Genomic DNA, 14733 nt, shown 5'->3' on the forward strand with positions numbered 1-14733 from the left:
GAGCCCAGTGCGGGACCCAAGTCAGGAACTGTGCCATCATGACCTGAGCCCAAGTTGGACGCTCTACTGACTGAGCCACTCAGGCACCCCTCAATTTTAATTTTTTAATTGAAGTATAAGTGACATTCGAAATCCTATTTGTTTCAGGTGTACAGCATAGTGATTTGATATTTTTATACCTTGTGAAATGATCTCAGTGATAAGTCTAGTTACCATCTGTCACCACACAAAGTTACTACAATGTTATGACTGTATTCCCTATGCTGCACCTTACAACCCCATGACTTATTTTCTAACTGCAACTGCCTACCTCTTAATCCCCTTCATCGATTTTGACCTGCCCCCGCCCCCAATTTCTCCTCTTTCTGGTAACCAACAGTTTGTTTCTTGTATCTATGAGTCTGTCAACAGTAAACATTTATTTATCTCTTAGAAGAAATTGTTAGGGAACATTTTTTTTTTTTTTTTGTATTTAACCACCTAGTTACCATTTCTGATGCTCTTCATTGTTTTCTGTAGATTTAGATTGCAAGCTGGTATCATTTTCCTTCTGTAAGAACTTGCTCTAGAATTTCTTACAGTGTAGGGTGTGCCCGTGATGAATACTCCCAGCATTTGTATGTGTGAAAAAAGAATGAATTTCACCTTTATTTTTGACAGATATTTTCACTGGGCATAGAATTGTAGGTTGACATGTTTTTAAATTTTTTCTTTTAGCACTTTAAAGATATTGCTGCACTGCCTTCTGTCTAGTGTTGTTTCCAACGTGAAGTCGGCTACATTATCTTTGTTGCTTTGTGTATAATCTCTTTATTTTCTTGGGCTGCTCTTAAATTTTCTCATTTTCACTGGTTTTAAGCCATCTGAATATGACACACCTTTATTGTAGTGTTCTTCACGATTCTCTTGCTTGAGGCTTAGTTTCTTGGATCTGCGGATTTATTGTTTAATAAGATTTGGGGCAAATTGCCATTATTTCTTCAAATATTTTTCCTCTCTCCCTTTTCTCTTCTTTAGAGACTTTACTAAAGATACATTTGGTTGCTTGAAATTGCCCCACAGTACAATGACGCTTTTTTCTTTTTTTTTTTTTGTTCTATTTTTTTTTTCAGTTTTTCCCCCTCCCTGTGTTTTACTTTAGTTTCTTTTTAAAACAAAACAAAACAAAACAAAACAATGTTTTTTTTTTTTTTTTTTTTTTTGTGAGAGAGACAGAGAGGGAGTGCGAGCATGAGCAGGGGGTGGGGGGAAGCGAGAGAAGGAGAAAGATAATCCCAAGCAGGCTCCACACTATCTCACAAATACCAACAGATCATGGCTTGAACGAAATCAAGAGCTGACACTTAACCGACTGAGTCACCCAGGCGCCCCTATTTTGGATAGTTTCTATTGCAAATGTATCACTAATGTTTCTTCCACTCTTTCTAATTTACTGTGAATCCCATGCAGTGTATTTTTCTTCTCAAACATATTTTTCATTTTCAGAAATGTATTTCTCTATAACTTCCATACCTCTACTTAATATGCTAATTTTCCCTCTACCTTCTTGAACATATAAAGTATGGTTATAATAATTGTTTTAATATCCTTGTCTACAAATTATATCATCTTTGTCATATCTGGGTCATTTTGATTGATTTTCTTCCTTGTTATGCGTTATATTTCCCTGCGTTTATATGCCTGGTACTTTTCATTGGATGCCAGACACTGTGAATTATTGGATGCTAAGTGTTTATTTAATATCCTAGAGCTTTGTTTTGGGACAAAATTAAGTTACTTGGAAACAGTCTGATCTTCAAGGCTTTCTTTAAAACTGCTTTGCACAAGACCAAAACACCCTTTAGTTTAGAACTAATTTTTCCCATCTACTTTAGCAGTATCCTTCTGAATATCTAAATAGCTGGTGCCCCATGTTTATAAGGAGTTTGTTTTGTTTTTTGTTTTTATCTCTGGCTGGTAGTAACACCAACAATTCCTGACCCTGTATTATTTCCAAAACTCGTTTGTTTTTGCCTCCTCCACTTGGGTGGCTCTTTCCCATCGTGGGTAGTTTCCTCACATGGTTGTGCTGATAAGCACTTCGCTGAAGCCTGGGAGCATAGGAACCCTCTGCAGATCCCATTTTCTTTCTTTTCCTTTAGGAAAAGACCTGTGCATCCCTAAAGATCACACAGAGTGAATAGAAAAAATATATCCTTTTTTTCAGTCCCCCCCCCCATCTATTCCTCATGGGCAGCCACTTTTAATTTTTATCTTTTCTCATATTTACCTACTCATGTCTATGTGATATATTTATACTGTTATTTCTTGCTTTTTCACTTTTATATATTTTATAATCAAGCTATCGATTCAGATTTAGCAGTTTTAAACCATTCCTAGGGCTCAGTTTTTCTTCCCACCACCTTCCTCGTACAATTAAGTTTTTAAAGTTAAACTGATAACAGTTTTTCAAAATTAATATAGTTGTGTAAATTTTATTGATAAACCTACTAGCTTTTTCTTTTATTTTCTGTAAGATTGTCTTCAAACTTATCCAGTGGTTCCATTAGATCTGTCTTACACCTGTCTGTAGCTCTGCTCCCCTTGCAAATATGTTCAGCCGAATTGGATCATCTCTCTGTGAATTCCCAGCCACAGAGCTCTTCCTCCCAGAGGCTCCCATCTTTCTGCACCTTACAGATCAGATGCTGCTCACGCTTGCTCAGCAGCTGTCCTGTTGAGCTTTCCTTCCCGATCACCCTGTTCATTCCTTCCCTTCTCTCCAGTGTTTGAGCCCCCGGTTCATGTTTCCTATTGAAACATTTTTCTTTTCTTTTCTTTTCCTTTTGAAATATACGATAGTCCTTATTTTTTAAAAATGTTAACCTTTTCCTCCATTTTGGTGTCTGAAATGTCTGAAAATGCTCTACCTTTACGCTTACATGATAATTTGGCCAAGTGAGACTTTTTTCTCTCAGAATTTTCTCCATTGTTTCCTGATAGCCAGCAAAAACCATTCTGATCTTTGTTCCTGTGTTTAGAACTTGTTTTTTCTGTTTGGAAGCTTTTCGGATTTTCCCTGTCCCAAGTGACCTTTACTTTCATGTGTTGTGCTTTGGTGTAGGGCTTTTTTTCATTTATTGTGGTGGCCATTTGGTCATCTTGTTTAGTCCGGAGACTTGTGCCCTTCAGCTGAGGAAAAATTCTTCAATTATTTCTTTGGTCTGTGTTTTTGGAATCATCTGATTTCTGATGTTGGACCTCCTAGATTTATCCTTTTGGTTTCTTTTCTCTCTCAATTCCATCTCCTTTATTCTACTTTTTGGAAGATTTTCTCCTCTTTATCTTCCAACTTTTCTATGGAAATCAAGGAAATTTCAGACATGGCTGAATTTTGTTTTGATTTCTTTGGAACGATTTATTATTCCCACAGTGTGTGGGATGCAGCACTAAAACATTATTTGTTGTTTATTTGCAATTCACTTTTAATTGGAAGTCCTGTAGCTTTACTTGCTAAACCCCGTAAGCCCACTCAGCGCCCAGTGAGTGTAAAGGAGGAGACGGTAAGTGAGCTGGTAGTTCCCAGACCGTAAGATTTGGTCAGACATAGCGCGATAGGCTTCAGCCTCCTCCCCAGCAGTCACTTTAGACTTACAGGGAGTTTGGACAGAGGGAGAATCAGGTTATCCTGTTTGAGCGTCAGATGTCCAACTGTACCTATATTGGCCAAGTCAGGTGAAGTTGGGAAGAAAAGCACGCATTACTGAATGAATTAAAAACACAGGCCCTGCCCCTGCTCCTCTTCTCCCATCCTAGCTTGCTTGCTCCCAGTATGCAGAGGTGATGGAATTGGAATCCAGAGAAGAGGCTTTTAGGCAAAATAAAACAAAATGAAAACAACAAATACACCTATCTTTAATGTTCAGGCCGTTTCCTGGGCTCGGATTCCCCAGGGAGTGAGACCTGATCTCTGCCCCACGTCTGAAGATGGCTATTGTCACCCATGCCCTTAGGGGTTTCTCCTGAAGACAGTGTTTTCCCCGTCCTATCAGCTAGTCTTTGTTGAGCTCCGACTAGCACCCGACTCTTAGATGTTTTGTCTTACAAAGAGAAGAATCTTTGACAGTAATTCTAGCCACTGTGCCTCAAACATTTCTGACCCCTGGTTTCCCCTCCGTGGAGTTTTCCTCCAGCTAATTTGCCTTCTTTTTCAAATTGTCTTTCCAGTTTGCATATAAAAATCTAGTTTGAAAGGAATCTAGCCCATTTGTGTAGAAGATATGAAAGGCAATAGGTTTCTAGTAATTTTGGTGGGCTTTTATGTTCTCTTGGCCCTGGCAAATTCTCCAGAAATATATACACAAATGATCAAAGATGTACATACAAAATATTTCTTGCAATTTTATTTAAAATAGCAAAGTACTGGAGGTGACTGTAATGTCCCTCTGTAGAGATATGGGTTAAACGGACTATGCTGGCTTATACTGGCTTCTGTAGCTTAACCCAGTGGGTGATATGTTGAATGAAATGGAAGCATAACAGCTTGTTTCTTTCTGTTTGTGTTCAGGAACATCGTAAATAAATAAAATTCAGTTAATTTAGTAATCTTAAATTTCGGCTGGAATTTTAAATTCATTTCTGCATATGACTTTAGAGTTTTATTTTTTTATTTTTTTATAGTTTTATTTTTTAAGGTCTTTTTTTTACAGTTTAGGATGATACTTTCTTTAATAACTTGTCCTGTGCAGTTTAGTTAAAAATATGTAAATGATTTTAATTACACAGGTAGTTTGTGGCAACCTTAACTTTCAAAATATAGAAACTACTGTGTAGTAAATAATTCTGCGAAGCACTCCCAGAGAGACCACATCCGTAGTTTCTGAATTATTGATTTTTAAGCTTTCCACTTACTCTTTTTCTTTTTATTGACAATGGGTGCCTTCCTCAAATTTGATATTTCGTAAGTTTTAGAAATTACAAAATGCTAACAAACATTGTTATTCAAAATCAAAGACTTAAAATTTGGAAACTATTACGATCCTTACAATAAAGAAGATGTTACTCCTTTCTATAGTTAGTCACACTTTGGTTTTTAACCCAAAAGAGAATTGCTCTTTTCATCTACTTTCACCACATTTGGTTCCTAATTCCTTTAGACTGTTTCTAAAACCAAATACTCGCTGGCAGTATTGGGTCCACTTAAAAAAGAATGTCTGAAAGGCCCCGATGGCAATTAAAATTTCCTGAATTAAAGGATGCTGAGGATAAAAGGGTGCTAACTTGAGAAAGAATGCCTGCTTGAGAGAGAAAAGACAGTGTGCGTGTGTGTAAATAGGATATTAACATATATCTGTTCTATGGTCAAATTTTATGTTGGAATTATTTGTGATGATACAACTGGCCTGTGGATTAGAGAAGTCTTTACCATTTGTAGTTTGTTTGTGGTTTTATAGGATTGTGCCATTAGAGGGCAGTATTGTAGAGGTTAAATTTGCTTTCTAATATGTATTGAATCGCAAACTATAGAAATCTATAATAATCAGGCAAATTTAAAGCCTTAGATTTTCAGTATATTAAATTGTAACCTCAATTGGTGCGTTCTTGCAAGTATTTTAAATTAATAGAGGAAATGTGCAAAGGGTTAAGCTTTTTTACACCCAGATCTCATGATTTTGGTTTGGAGAAGGGAATGACTTGGTCAGTATGGCCTTCAGGGTGAAATACATACTTTACAATATTTCAGTCCTTCTGATGTAAGAAGGCTCATAGGGTTGAGACTTACAGGAATTGCCACTTCCAAAAACTTGCTTTAGGGACTTACTGAAAATAGATCGAGGTAGGATTCAACCTGTGGATTGAGTTTTCTAGCTGTAAATGGAAGAAGGGGAGATGTGATTTTAAGGTTTATGGCTCTAGGGACATTTTGGGAAGATATACCAGATTTCATCTGATGGGTTCCTTTTTGCTTCAGTAGACACATGCCTAGCAAAGAATATGTAGTATTTTTTGTTTTGTTGCTGCAAGTAATAAATCCATGGAAAGGTAGTATTTCTCAAAAAGCAAATGTGATTTTTTTTCCCTCCAAAATTCACTCCCTCTTTAAAAAGTATTATTACAGTACGATTATTATCCTTATAAATAAAACTGCCTATAAAATCCTCCCATTACTGCTGCCTGTAAGAACAAGATAATTGAAATCGAGACACTCGAGCTCCTCCAAGTCTTAGCGGTGGGACTGGGCATGCCCAGTAGCTCAGACGGTTCTGGTTGCAAATAGGAAGCTTTCGCCGTTTGGCAGCCTCGGGGACAGGCAGCTCCTGGGACGGGGTCTGACTCCCTTAAACGTAAGCACGTGCGGGGCCCCAATTGTATTTTCAGGGACCCCTTGACGTTTTCTGCCGAAGCAGTGGTGCAGCTTGCCGAGGCCGTGGAGGCCTCAGGCGGCCCCTCAGCTCTGCGGGCCCACTGCGGCCTGGGTCAGCCCACCCGAAAAGCGGGATCCGATGGGGAGGCTGGGGCAGGAGGTGGGGGTGGGGGGGTTGGCCGGGGAAGCGCGAAGAGGGCGGGGAAGGGAGAAGGGGGAGGTTCCAATGCAGTGCTGGCCAATCGGCGCGGCTCTTGCCTCCATATATTCTGCACCGAGCTCCAGTCCTGGTCTAAAACCTTAGTGGAGCCCGGCTGTAGACCTGGGAGGCTTCTCTGCACAGCGTTGGGATCAGCATCTTCCCGGGATCGCCGAGCCCTAGAAGCTGGGTTTCTTTAAACTAGGGCTGCTGTTTTCTGTTTCTCCCTGGGCTGCAGAAAGCTAGAAGATTTTTATCTAGCTTAAACAAGGCTGCTGGTATTCCCTTTTTTTTTTTTTTTTTTTTTTTTTTCCGCGAGGGTGTTTTTGGCTGCAATTGCATGAAATCCCAATGGTGTAGACCAGTGGCGATGGATCTAGGAGTTTACCAACTGAGACATTTTTCAATTTCTTTCTTGTCATCCTTGCTGGGGACTGAAAACGCTTCTGTGAGACTTGACAATAGGTAAATGTCGGCTGGGATAGTTTCTTTAAATTTTCTCGTGAGATACTTCTAATAATGCAGGTGAAAGATAGCCAGGCGAATTCCTTTGTCCATTGCCGAGAGACTACGGTGACATGGATGTTGCTTTTTGAAATGTTTAGAATCGCTTTCTTTTCGCAGGTCTGGCCAGAGAGCAGGCTTTTACCACATTATGTAATTTAGCCTTTTGTGACTCACTAAAATAGGGAAATGTCGGGATATTCGTTAGTAAGAGAGTGGCTGGTGTTTTCTGGAGGGTAATATACTCCATAGCGTTGTAGAATGTTCAAAAAATGATGCTAATAACATCACAGAACTGGGAAATCCTTTTTGTCTTGGATGTTATAAAAATTCCACTTATCGATTTCTCCCCCCTCTTTTCCAGCTCCTCTGGTGCAAGTGTGGTAGCTATTGACAACAAAATCGAGCAAGCTATGGTATGTACTGATTAAAACTCATTTGTACTAAATGTGGGCACATTACAAAAAGCGAGAGATTAGGATGGAAGCAGTGCATCCATAGTTATGATGGTTACTCTTCATACATTTAGAAATGCCGGCACTGTCTCCATTCGGCCAGCATGAAGCCACATACCATGGCTGCTACGGAGAGAGATCCGGGCCTTGGGGGTATTAAATGTTCTCTCTTCCCCAGTCGGTTTCACATAACGTCGGGACTTTTGCCGAAGTGCCCCCCCTTTTTAGTAGGGAATTGCTAGGGAAGCTCTGCCCTGTGCGTCCTTTGGTCGTGGTCACGTCTCTAGCGATGTGGCTTTACGAGGAATCTTAAGGTTTACTAGGGAAGGAGAGGGGACAGAATGAGGATCTCAAGGGCCCTCTAGACCTTGCACAGACAGATCCCCAGTGAGGTAGGCTACTGCACAATGAAGAAGAATCCGAGAAAAGTTTTGTCTTCTCAGCCTGTGCCTGGATTTCTCCTATTTTTTATTTCCGCCTTGGCTGTTCTTTGTTATTGGAGCAGCGCCTGTGGCTCTTCTCACGGGATTCTCTGCCCACTGTTGCTAGGCAAACTCCGAACCTTTAATTCGGAGCTATAAATAACTCGGGCTCCCATTGGCTGCGTCGTCTGCCCAGGTTTCTGTGATGTCAGCTTAATCACGAAAGGGGGGGGCGGGGGTGGAGGGAGGAAAATGCGGCAACATGCTCTGTAGGAACTGGCTGCAGCCGGTGCTGAGGGAGGCGGTGGGGGGGGTGGGGGGGGTGGGAGGAGGGACTTGGGGGCGGGGAAGCAGCTACCGTTGCTGCGGGGATGTGGGCCTGGACATCCCGGCGGCCAGGCACCCGCCCCGCCTTCAGAACCCCAGTGCCTTTTGCCATCTCAAGTAGGAGATCTCACTGTATGCATCCCTGGCTAACGGCTGCAGAAAAAGCATAGGCTTTTTAAAAGCCTGATCCCTTACGCATTGAACTTAAGTATTGTACAGTTGTGGTTGTATTCAGTAGATTGCTCAAAGGGCCGCTTAAATAAAGGCCGGATTTGCTAATGGTTACGGAGAATCATGCAAAAATAATGCTTTAGAAATTCAGAATCTGGGAAATAACTAAATTAAACCTTTTTTTTTTTTTTACGCCCCCCCCCCTCCCTTTCAGGATCTGGTGAAAAGCCATTTGATGTATGCGGTTAGAGAGGAAGTGGAGGTCCTTAAAGAGCAAATCAAAGAACTAATAGAGAAAAATTCCCAGCTGGAGCAGGAAAACAATCTGCTGAAGACACTGGCCAGTCCTGAGCAGCTTGCCCAGTTTCAGGCCCAGCTGCAGACTGGCTCCCCGCCTGCGACCACACAGCCACAGGGGACCACACAGCCCCCGGCCCAGCCAGCGTCCCAGGGCTCAGGACCAACCGCATAGCCTCCCATGCCCCCGCAGAACTGGCCGCTGCTGTCTGAACTGAACAGACCAGAGAAGACGTACAAGGGGGAATCCATCCACCTCTACAGTCACCCATTTCATTGCTCGCTGCACAAGAGAAGTGAGGCTGACCTATGCCATTGTCTCTGTTTTCCAGTATTAAACACTCATGTGCTTTTGGCTTGAAGAAATTTCTTAGCTGGGTGAATTAAAGGTTAATCAGAGAATTAGCATGGATATACTGGGACCTCATGCAGCTTGGCAGATAATGTGAGAAGTGGTTCCGTTCATGCTGAGGAGCTGTGTGCCTTTCCATCATCCCTTCCCTGCTCCCCATCCCCGCTCCCAAGAGTTCTCTCCTGCTTGCACGTAGTGTACTCCATGGGGTTGGAAGCAGTGGGGCTCCACTGGACTTGCCTCTCTCCTTTTCCCCACGAGGAACTTGAAAGGGAGGTCAGAGTAAAGACTGACGCATAGTCTCACCTAAGATGAGGGGAAACATAGTTCATCGTACAAACTGACGACTGTCACCAAAAATCCGTAAAACGATAGTACTGTGCCTCTTTCTGAAACAGTGGATGACACAAAACTCTGAGACGGTGACAGGTAGCTGGGACCTAGGCTATCTTACCATGAAGGTTGTTTTGCTTATTGTATATTTGTGTATGTAGTGTAACTATTTTGTACAATAGAGGACTGTAACTACTATTTAGGTTGTACAGATTGAAATCTAGGTGTCTCATTGGCTGTCTGAAGAGGTGTGGATTGTCTTTTATATAGAGATCTACAGAAAAAAATGCCACATGAAGAAAACCACACCTGAAGAAATTTTAAGAATTTGGCGTTGTGAGTCACTTTGTGTAACCTGAGATCTTCTAGTTGCTGAATATCTTGAAGTAAATTCCTGTTCGCTGAAGTCTTTTGATTGAGCTGGTTGAATACTTTGAAAAATGATCCATTCTAGCTAATGAAATGGATCGCCCAGTAGGGGTTTCTGCATATTACCTGTATAGTAGTTCTATGCATTTGTTTCCGTGCATGTTCTCTACACAGCTGTAAGGTGTCACTGTATTTAACCGTTGCACTTGTCAACTTTCAATAAAGCATATAAAATGTTGCTAAACCAGTGTTTTCATGTGAAAGTATTAACATAACCGCAGTCACTTCCACAACTTTTTCCGAAAGTTAAAACCGTTTGACTAGCAGAATCTTGAGGGGCGTGCCAAGGGTGGACAAAGTCAGGGTGCTAGTGGTTTGACTGTAGAAGTGAAAGGAAACAGACATTGCCTTCCATCAAGCCAGGAAGGGGAGGAGAGACATAGTGAAGGAGATGAGAGTTTACTTCTTCAGTATCATCTGGACAAATTGTCTCACCCTCTCAGGGCTGATCTGGGACATTGAAAGAGAGAAAGCTCTCCGTTCTGTGGCCGTCAAGTCCTAGGAGTCTGTGGAAGCCTTAATTTTCAAGTGTTTATCAGCGCTGGGGGGGGGGGGGGAATGAGCCTTACTCTGTGTATAATCCCAATAAACAGCTCTAGAATCAAAAGATGGAAGTTAAGCTGGTTTCCACTTTAGGAACTCTGTGACAGAGATTGGGATGTCATTCCTAGCGTGGATTGAGTTCCCAGCTCCTGGAAATGTCCAAGCAAAAGACAGGATAAATTGCAGGTGTTTCCTCTACTGGAGTTGAGGTGGGACCAGATGAGCAAGGCAGTCACTCCCTCTTGATTGATGCTCCAAGGCTAAAATAGGCCGAAATTAAAAGCAGGATGGAAACCCAAGGCAAATTGGCGCCTGAGATGTTCTTGGAGCCCTATCGGCAAGCACATGAACGGGTGGGTTTATCAGCTCTAATCTGCCCCAGGACCTCCGCAGCGCCCCTTCCACCCAATAGGAGTTGGGGCATTTGTGAGCTCGAAGGCTTAGGTAAGCCCTGGCAGGACGAGGACTTAACTTTCCTGAATCCTTCATTTTTGTACTGTAGAGCTGGTAGGAGATTGATAGGTGAATGGAACATCCGTGCTCTCGGAGGAGAACGGGCCAGTGCATGTGGTAACAAAGCTCAAGGCAACTGGTGTGGCAACACTAGCTCTTGTTGAAGCAGTAAACTGACTGCCATAGGCTGATGGCCGTGGCCATGAAGATGGTTTGGCAATTTGGAGAGGACCTGAAAAAGTCTTTTGTCATTTTACTTGGAAGGCTTTATAACTTTGCTTTAAGTAAAGGGGTACTTAATGTAGTAATTACATTTCCTTTAAAAAGAAAACCGTAACGAATCGCTAACCATTTCATTGTTTTTAATGAAGATCCTCAGTAGCAAAGGTGGTAATTGTAGAAAATTTGAGAACTTTCATGTCAATGTATTAGGACGATGGAGAACTTACTTCTCTCTTATTTAATAGAATTTTGGACTTTTGATTACAAATGTGAGACTCCCATGACACTTTGGGAGTTGAATATTGTATGCGAGTAATGAATTATTAAAATCAAAAGATGTTTTTCCATACGTGGTTACTTTCGTAATTACTAAACATGTTTAAAGTGATTGATGTTTAGAGATGTTTAAGGTAATTTAGAAAAGGCATTTTACCGCTTGCTTACAGGCCTTTGTTGGCCTGTGGGTTATTATTTAATTGATTATATCACACTTATGTTCTGTGGTGCAGGAAAGATTTTTAAGAGGAATGGAATGTTGTATCAACACTGGGTGCTCATGACATCATCAGCTGCAGCAGGGGAGACCGCTGTCTAGTGAAGGAGAAACAAGGAATTGTACATGATTTTAATGACTGTCTGCTTTCTGTTTCAAATTAACAATGTTTATGGCTCAGTAGTTCTGTGCTATTTTTGCATACTTTAAAAAACAAAACTTTGTCATTGTGTGATGAATATGCCATGCCAGAATCAATTTTAAGTTTACACAAGAAATGTATAGAAGTTCATTATAACTGAGATCAGAAACGAAAATCGGGGCGCCTGGGTGGCTCAGTTGGTTAAGCGTCTGAGTTGGGCTCCGGTCAGGATCTCTCAGTCCATGAGTTCGAGCCGCGCATCAGGCTCTCTGCTGTCAGCACGGAGCCCGCTTCAGATCCTCTGTCCGTCTGTCTCTCTCTCAAAAAATAAACATTTAAAAAAATGAAAATTAAGTTCAATAGACACCACTCTGACCTTGCTGTATGTGAAAGAAGTAGTTGGAGCTCCTGGGAGCCGGCCAACACACCTGCTTTGAGCCGTCGACTTCAAGTCCATTCTAGCAGCAGCAACGGCATGAGGATTCGAAACGGGAGGCAGAGAAAATGATGTTTCCTCCCCTTAGATAAATTGCCGCAGCGTGGAGAACTGTGCCCACCAATGGCACTTGGAAGCAGATCGTGCGGGAAGCTTCCTCCGCAGGTGTGAGAAGGACACCAGGCTGCGCGAGGAGACTCCTCGCGACCGCCAGGCCGGGCCCTGCGGTCACCAGCCTCTGGACCAGAAATGGAACCTCTCAGACCCGCTTTCGCATCCCTAAAATAAGGAGTTGGATCAGGTTAGAAGACTCGGTCCTGCCATAAGACGCTACAATCCTCTGCCTTTTAAGATGACTCTTTTATTCTTCTAACTGGTTGGGGGGAGGGGGGAGTATGCCGGTTTTGTTTGTTCATTTAACTTCTTAGGCTAAAATCGATTGGGTTTTCATTGTCGCTCCGCTGGTTACTAGCTAAGTGACCTTGGGCAGGGTATTTTGCTAGCTGGTCTCTGCTTCCTCGTGCTCAAAATGGGACATGTTGTCTCCACAGGGGTTTTGTAAGGATAGTGCTGGAAAGCAGTAAGCACAGGGCTGGATTCAGAGCACGCTGTTCAAGGAATGTTAGCTTTTCTATAATTTTTGAGTCACTCACTCTTTTGTTTATATATTTAACTTTGTATTTTTTGTAGGAATAAAGCTGTGGCAGTTTTATTTTCTAATAGCTTTTGACTTAGCATTTTATAATAGTGGTGACTGTTAAAATTTTTTTACAAAAACACACAAAAAAGTGCCATTTAGGGGGCACCTGGCTGGCTCGGTCGGTGGAGCATGTGACTTGATCTTGGGGTTGTGAGTTCGAGCCCCACGTTGGGTGTAGAGACTGCTTAAAAATAAAAAATCTTTTCTTTTTTTATCTTTATTTATTTTTGAGAGAGAGGGAGACACAGAATCCGAAGCAGGCTCCAGGCTCCGAGCTGTCAGCACAGAGCCTTATGTGGGGCTCGAACTCACAAACCGGGAGATCATAACCTGAGCCGAAGTTGGACGCTCAACCGACTGAGCCACCCAGGCGCCCCTAAAAATAAAAAATCTTAAAAAAAAAACAACATTTAGAATATGGACACAAATATACAATTTCTTCTTTACCTCAGAAGCAGTACCTAAAGGCAGCTGTTTCATTTATGTGAGTTAGAGAAGGGATTAGTTGAGAAGTCTTCATGGTTGGAAATAATATTGGTGGAAGTAAATACACAATTACAGATGGGAGATATATATAAAATGTGTATTTTATATAATTTATATATAAACATAATTTACATAATCTTACATATTTGTATGATTTTATATATTTATGTAATATATAGTTTTTAATATTTATATAAAAGTATATAAAATTATTAGTTTTCTTATGGAAAAACCCAATGTGAAACAGTGCTCTAGAATGCCAGTCAGGCCCAAAGTCACTGGCATTAGAAATCGGACTCTGTCAATAGCAATTGGAAGGTTCGGTGGCCATTTTAAAACATGCAAAGTTACTATAATATTACAATATAAATCTGTGCTTCAATCCAGGTGTTTTAGACTCAGATGTCTATAGGACATGACACTTTTTTTTTTATTTAAAAAAATTTTTTTAATGTTTATTTTTGAGAGAGAGAGACAGAGCGCAAGTGGGGGAGGGGCAGAGAGAGAGGGAGACACAGAATCCGAAGCAGGCTCCAGGCTCCGAGCTGTCGGCACAGAGCCGGACGTGGGACTCGAACTCACAAACCGCGAGATCATCGCCTGAGCCACCCAGGCTCCCCATGACAGAACTTTCTTGACTGAGGTGAGGGTAAGACAATAGGAAGCGTTAGTGCCGTGGAGAGTATGTGCCCCATCTAATGGGTGCGGCTGCTCCTTAGCTCCATCCGGTGTTTGCTCCGTGGGGATTCAAACGCTGTGTTGCCAAGTTTTCCAATTCTTCAAGACACTGAAATCCAGGCTCCGTTTGAAGATTCCTGACTCTTGGACACTGCAGAACAAAAGCACACCTACCGATTTGGCCCACGGGACCCAAGTTTCCACTCCCTTCCTGTGTCTGTCTCAAGAACAGGCCTCCTGTCCTAAATGGCAGCTCATCCTTCAGCAAAAAGGTTTTAATCACAAAACCCCTCCTTTTTGATTAGAGAAGCTGAACACAGGCGATCGGGTAAACTATGGGTACATTTATTCAGAGAACACTCATTGAAGTCCTTCTACACGCCAGAGATCGTATGGTGGGTAAGCCACTGTCCTTGCCTCCAAGGACTTCAAGAAGCCCACTAGCTTCTTTTAAACTAAATGAGGTATTTTGTTTTCTGGTGAAATTTGCCTTATGCAATATAATGCCTGAATAGTTCCTTCTGTATTCCTCAGATCAGCCGCTCGGCAAAAATATTTCCAAGAACTCTTGTTAAATCAGTGGCATTCGCTCATGGTAGTGTAACTCCCTCCACTACATTTTATAACTGACTGATCAGTCAAGGGGCAAAGACAGTGTTGGTAGATGTGTGTGCTACTAGGTTATGCCACACATGCTCCAAATTCCCGGGAATGACATATATTTCATTTAAAACCATCTTCCCTGTTG

At 41.8% G+C, this 14733-nt stretch overlaps 1 protein-coding gene across 5 annotated transcripts in view; it reads left to right on the top strand.

Moving 5' to 3' along the window:
• The window catches only part of TSC22D1 (TSC22 domain family member 1), a 134884-nt gene extending 124868 nt beyond the window's left edge, over positions 1-10016 (top strand). For 2 of the 5 annotated variants that reach the window (XM_011291259.4, XM_019826959.3), the window contains exons 2-3: positions 7411-7462; positions 8636-10016. In XM_011291259.4, the coding sequence (XP_011289561.1) occupies positions 7411-7462; positions 8636-8893 (310 nt within the window). In that variant the 3' untranslated portion in view covers positions 8894-10016. Of the gene's footprint in view, positions 1-6232; positions 6324-6623; positions 7008-7410; positions 7463-8248; positions 8383-8635 lie in introns of those variants that run through there. The other 3 variants (XM_011291338.4, XM_011291310.4, XR_002741167.2) reach the window with 3 other exon arrangements.
• Positions 10017-14733: the final 4717 nt, after the last annotated feature.

Source organism: Felis catus, chromosome A1 (assembly GCF_018350175.1).
Source record: "Felis catus isolate Fca126 chromosome A1, F.catus_Fca126_mat1.0, whole genome shotgun sequence".
Classification (NCBI taxonomy): domain Eukaryota; kingdom Metazoa; phylum Chordata; class Mammalia; order Carnivora; family Felidae; genus Felis; species Felis catus.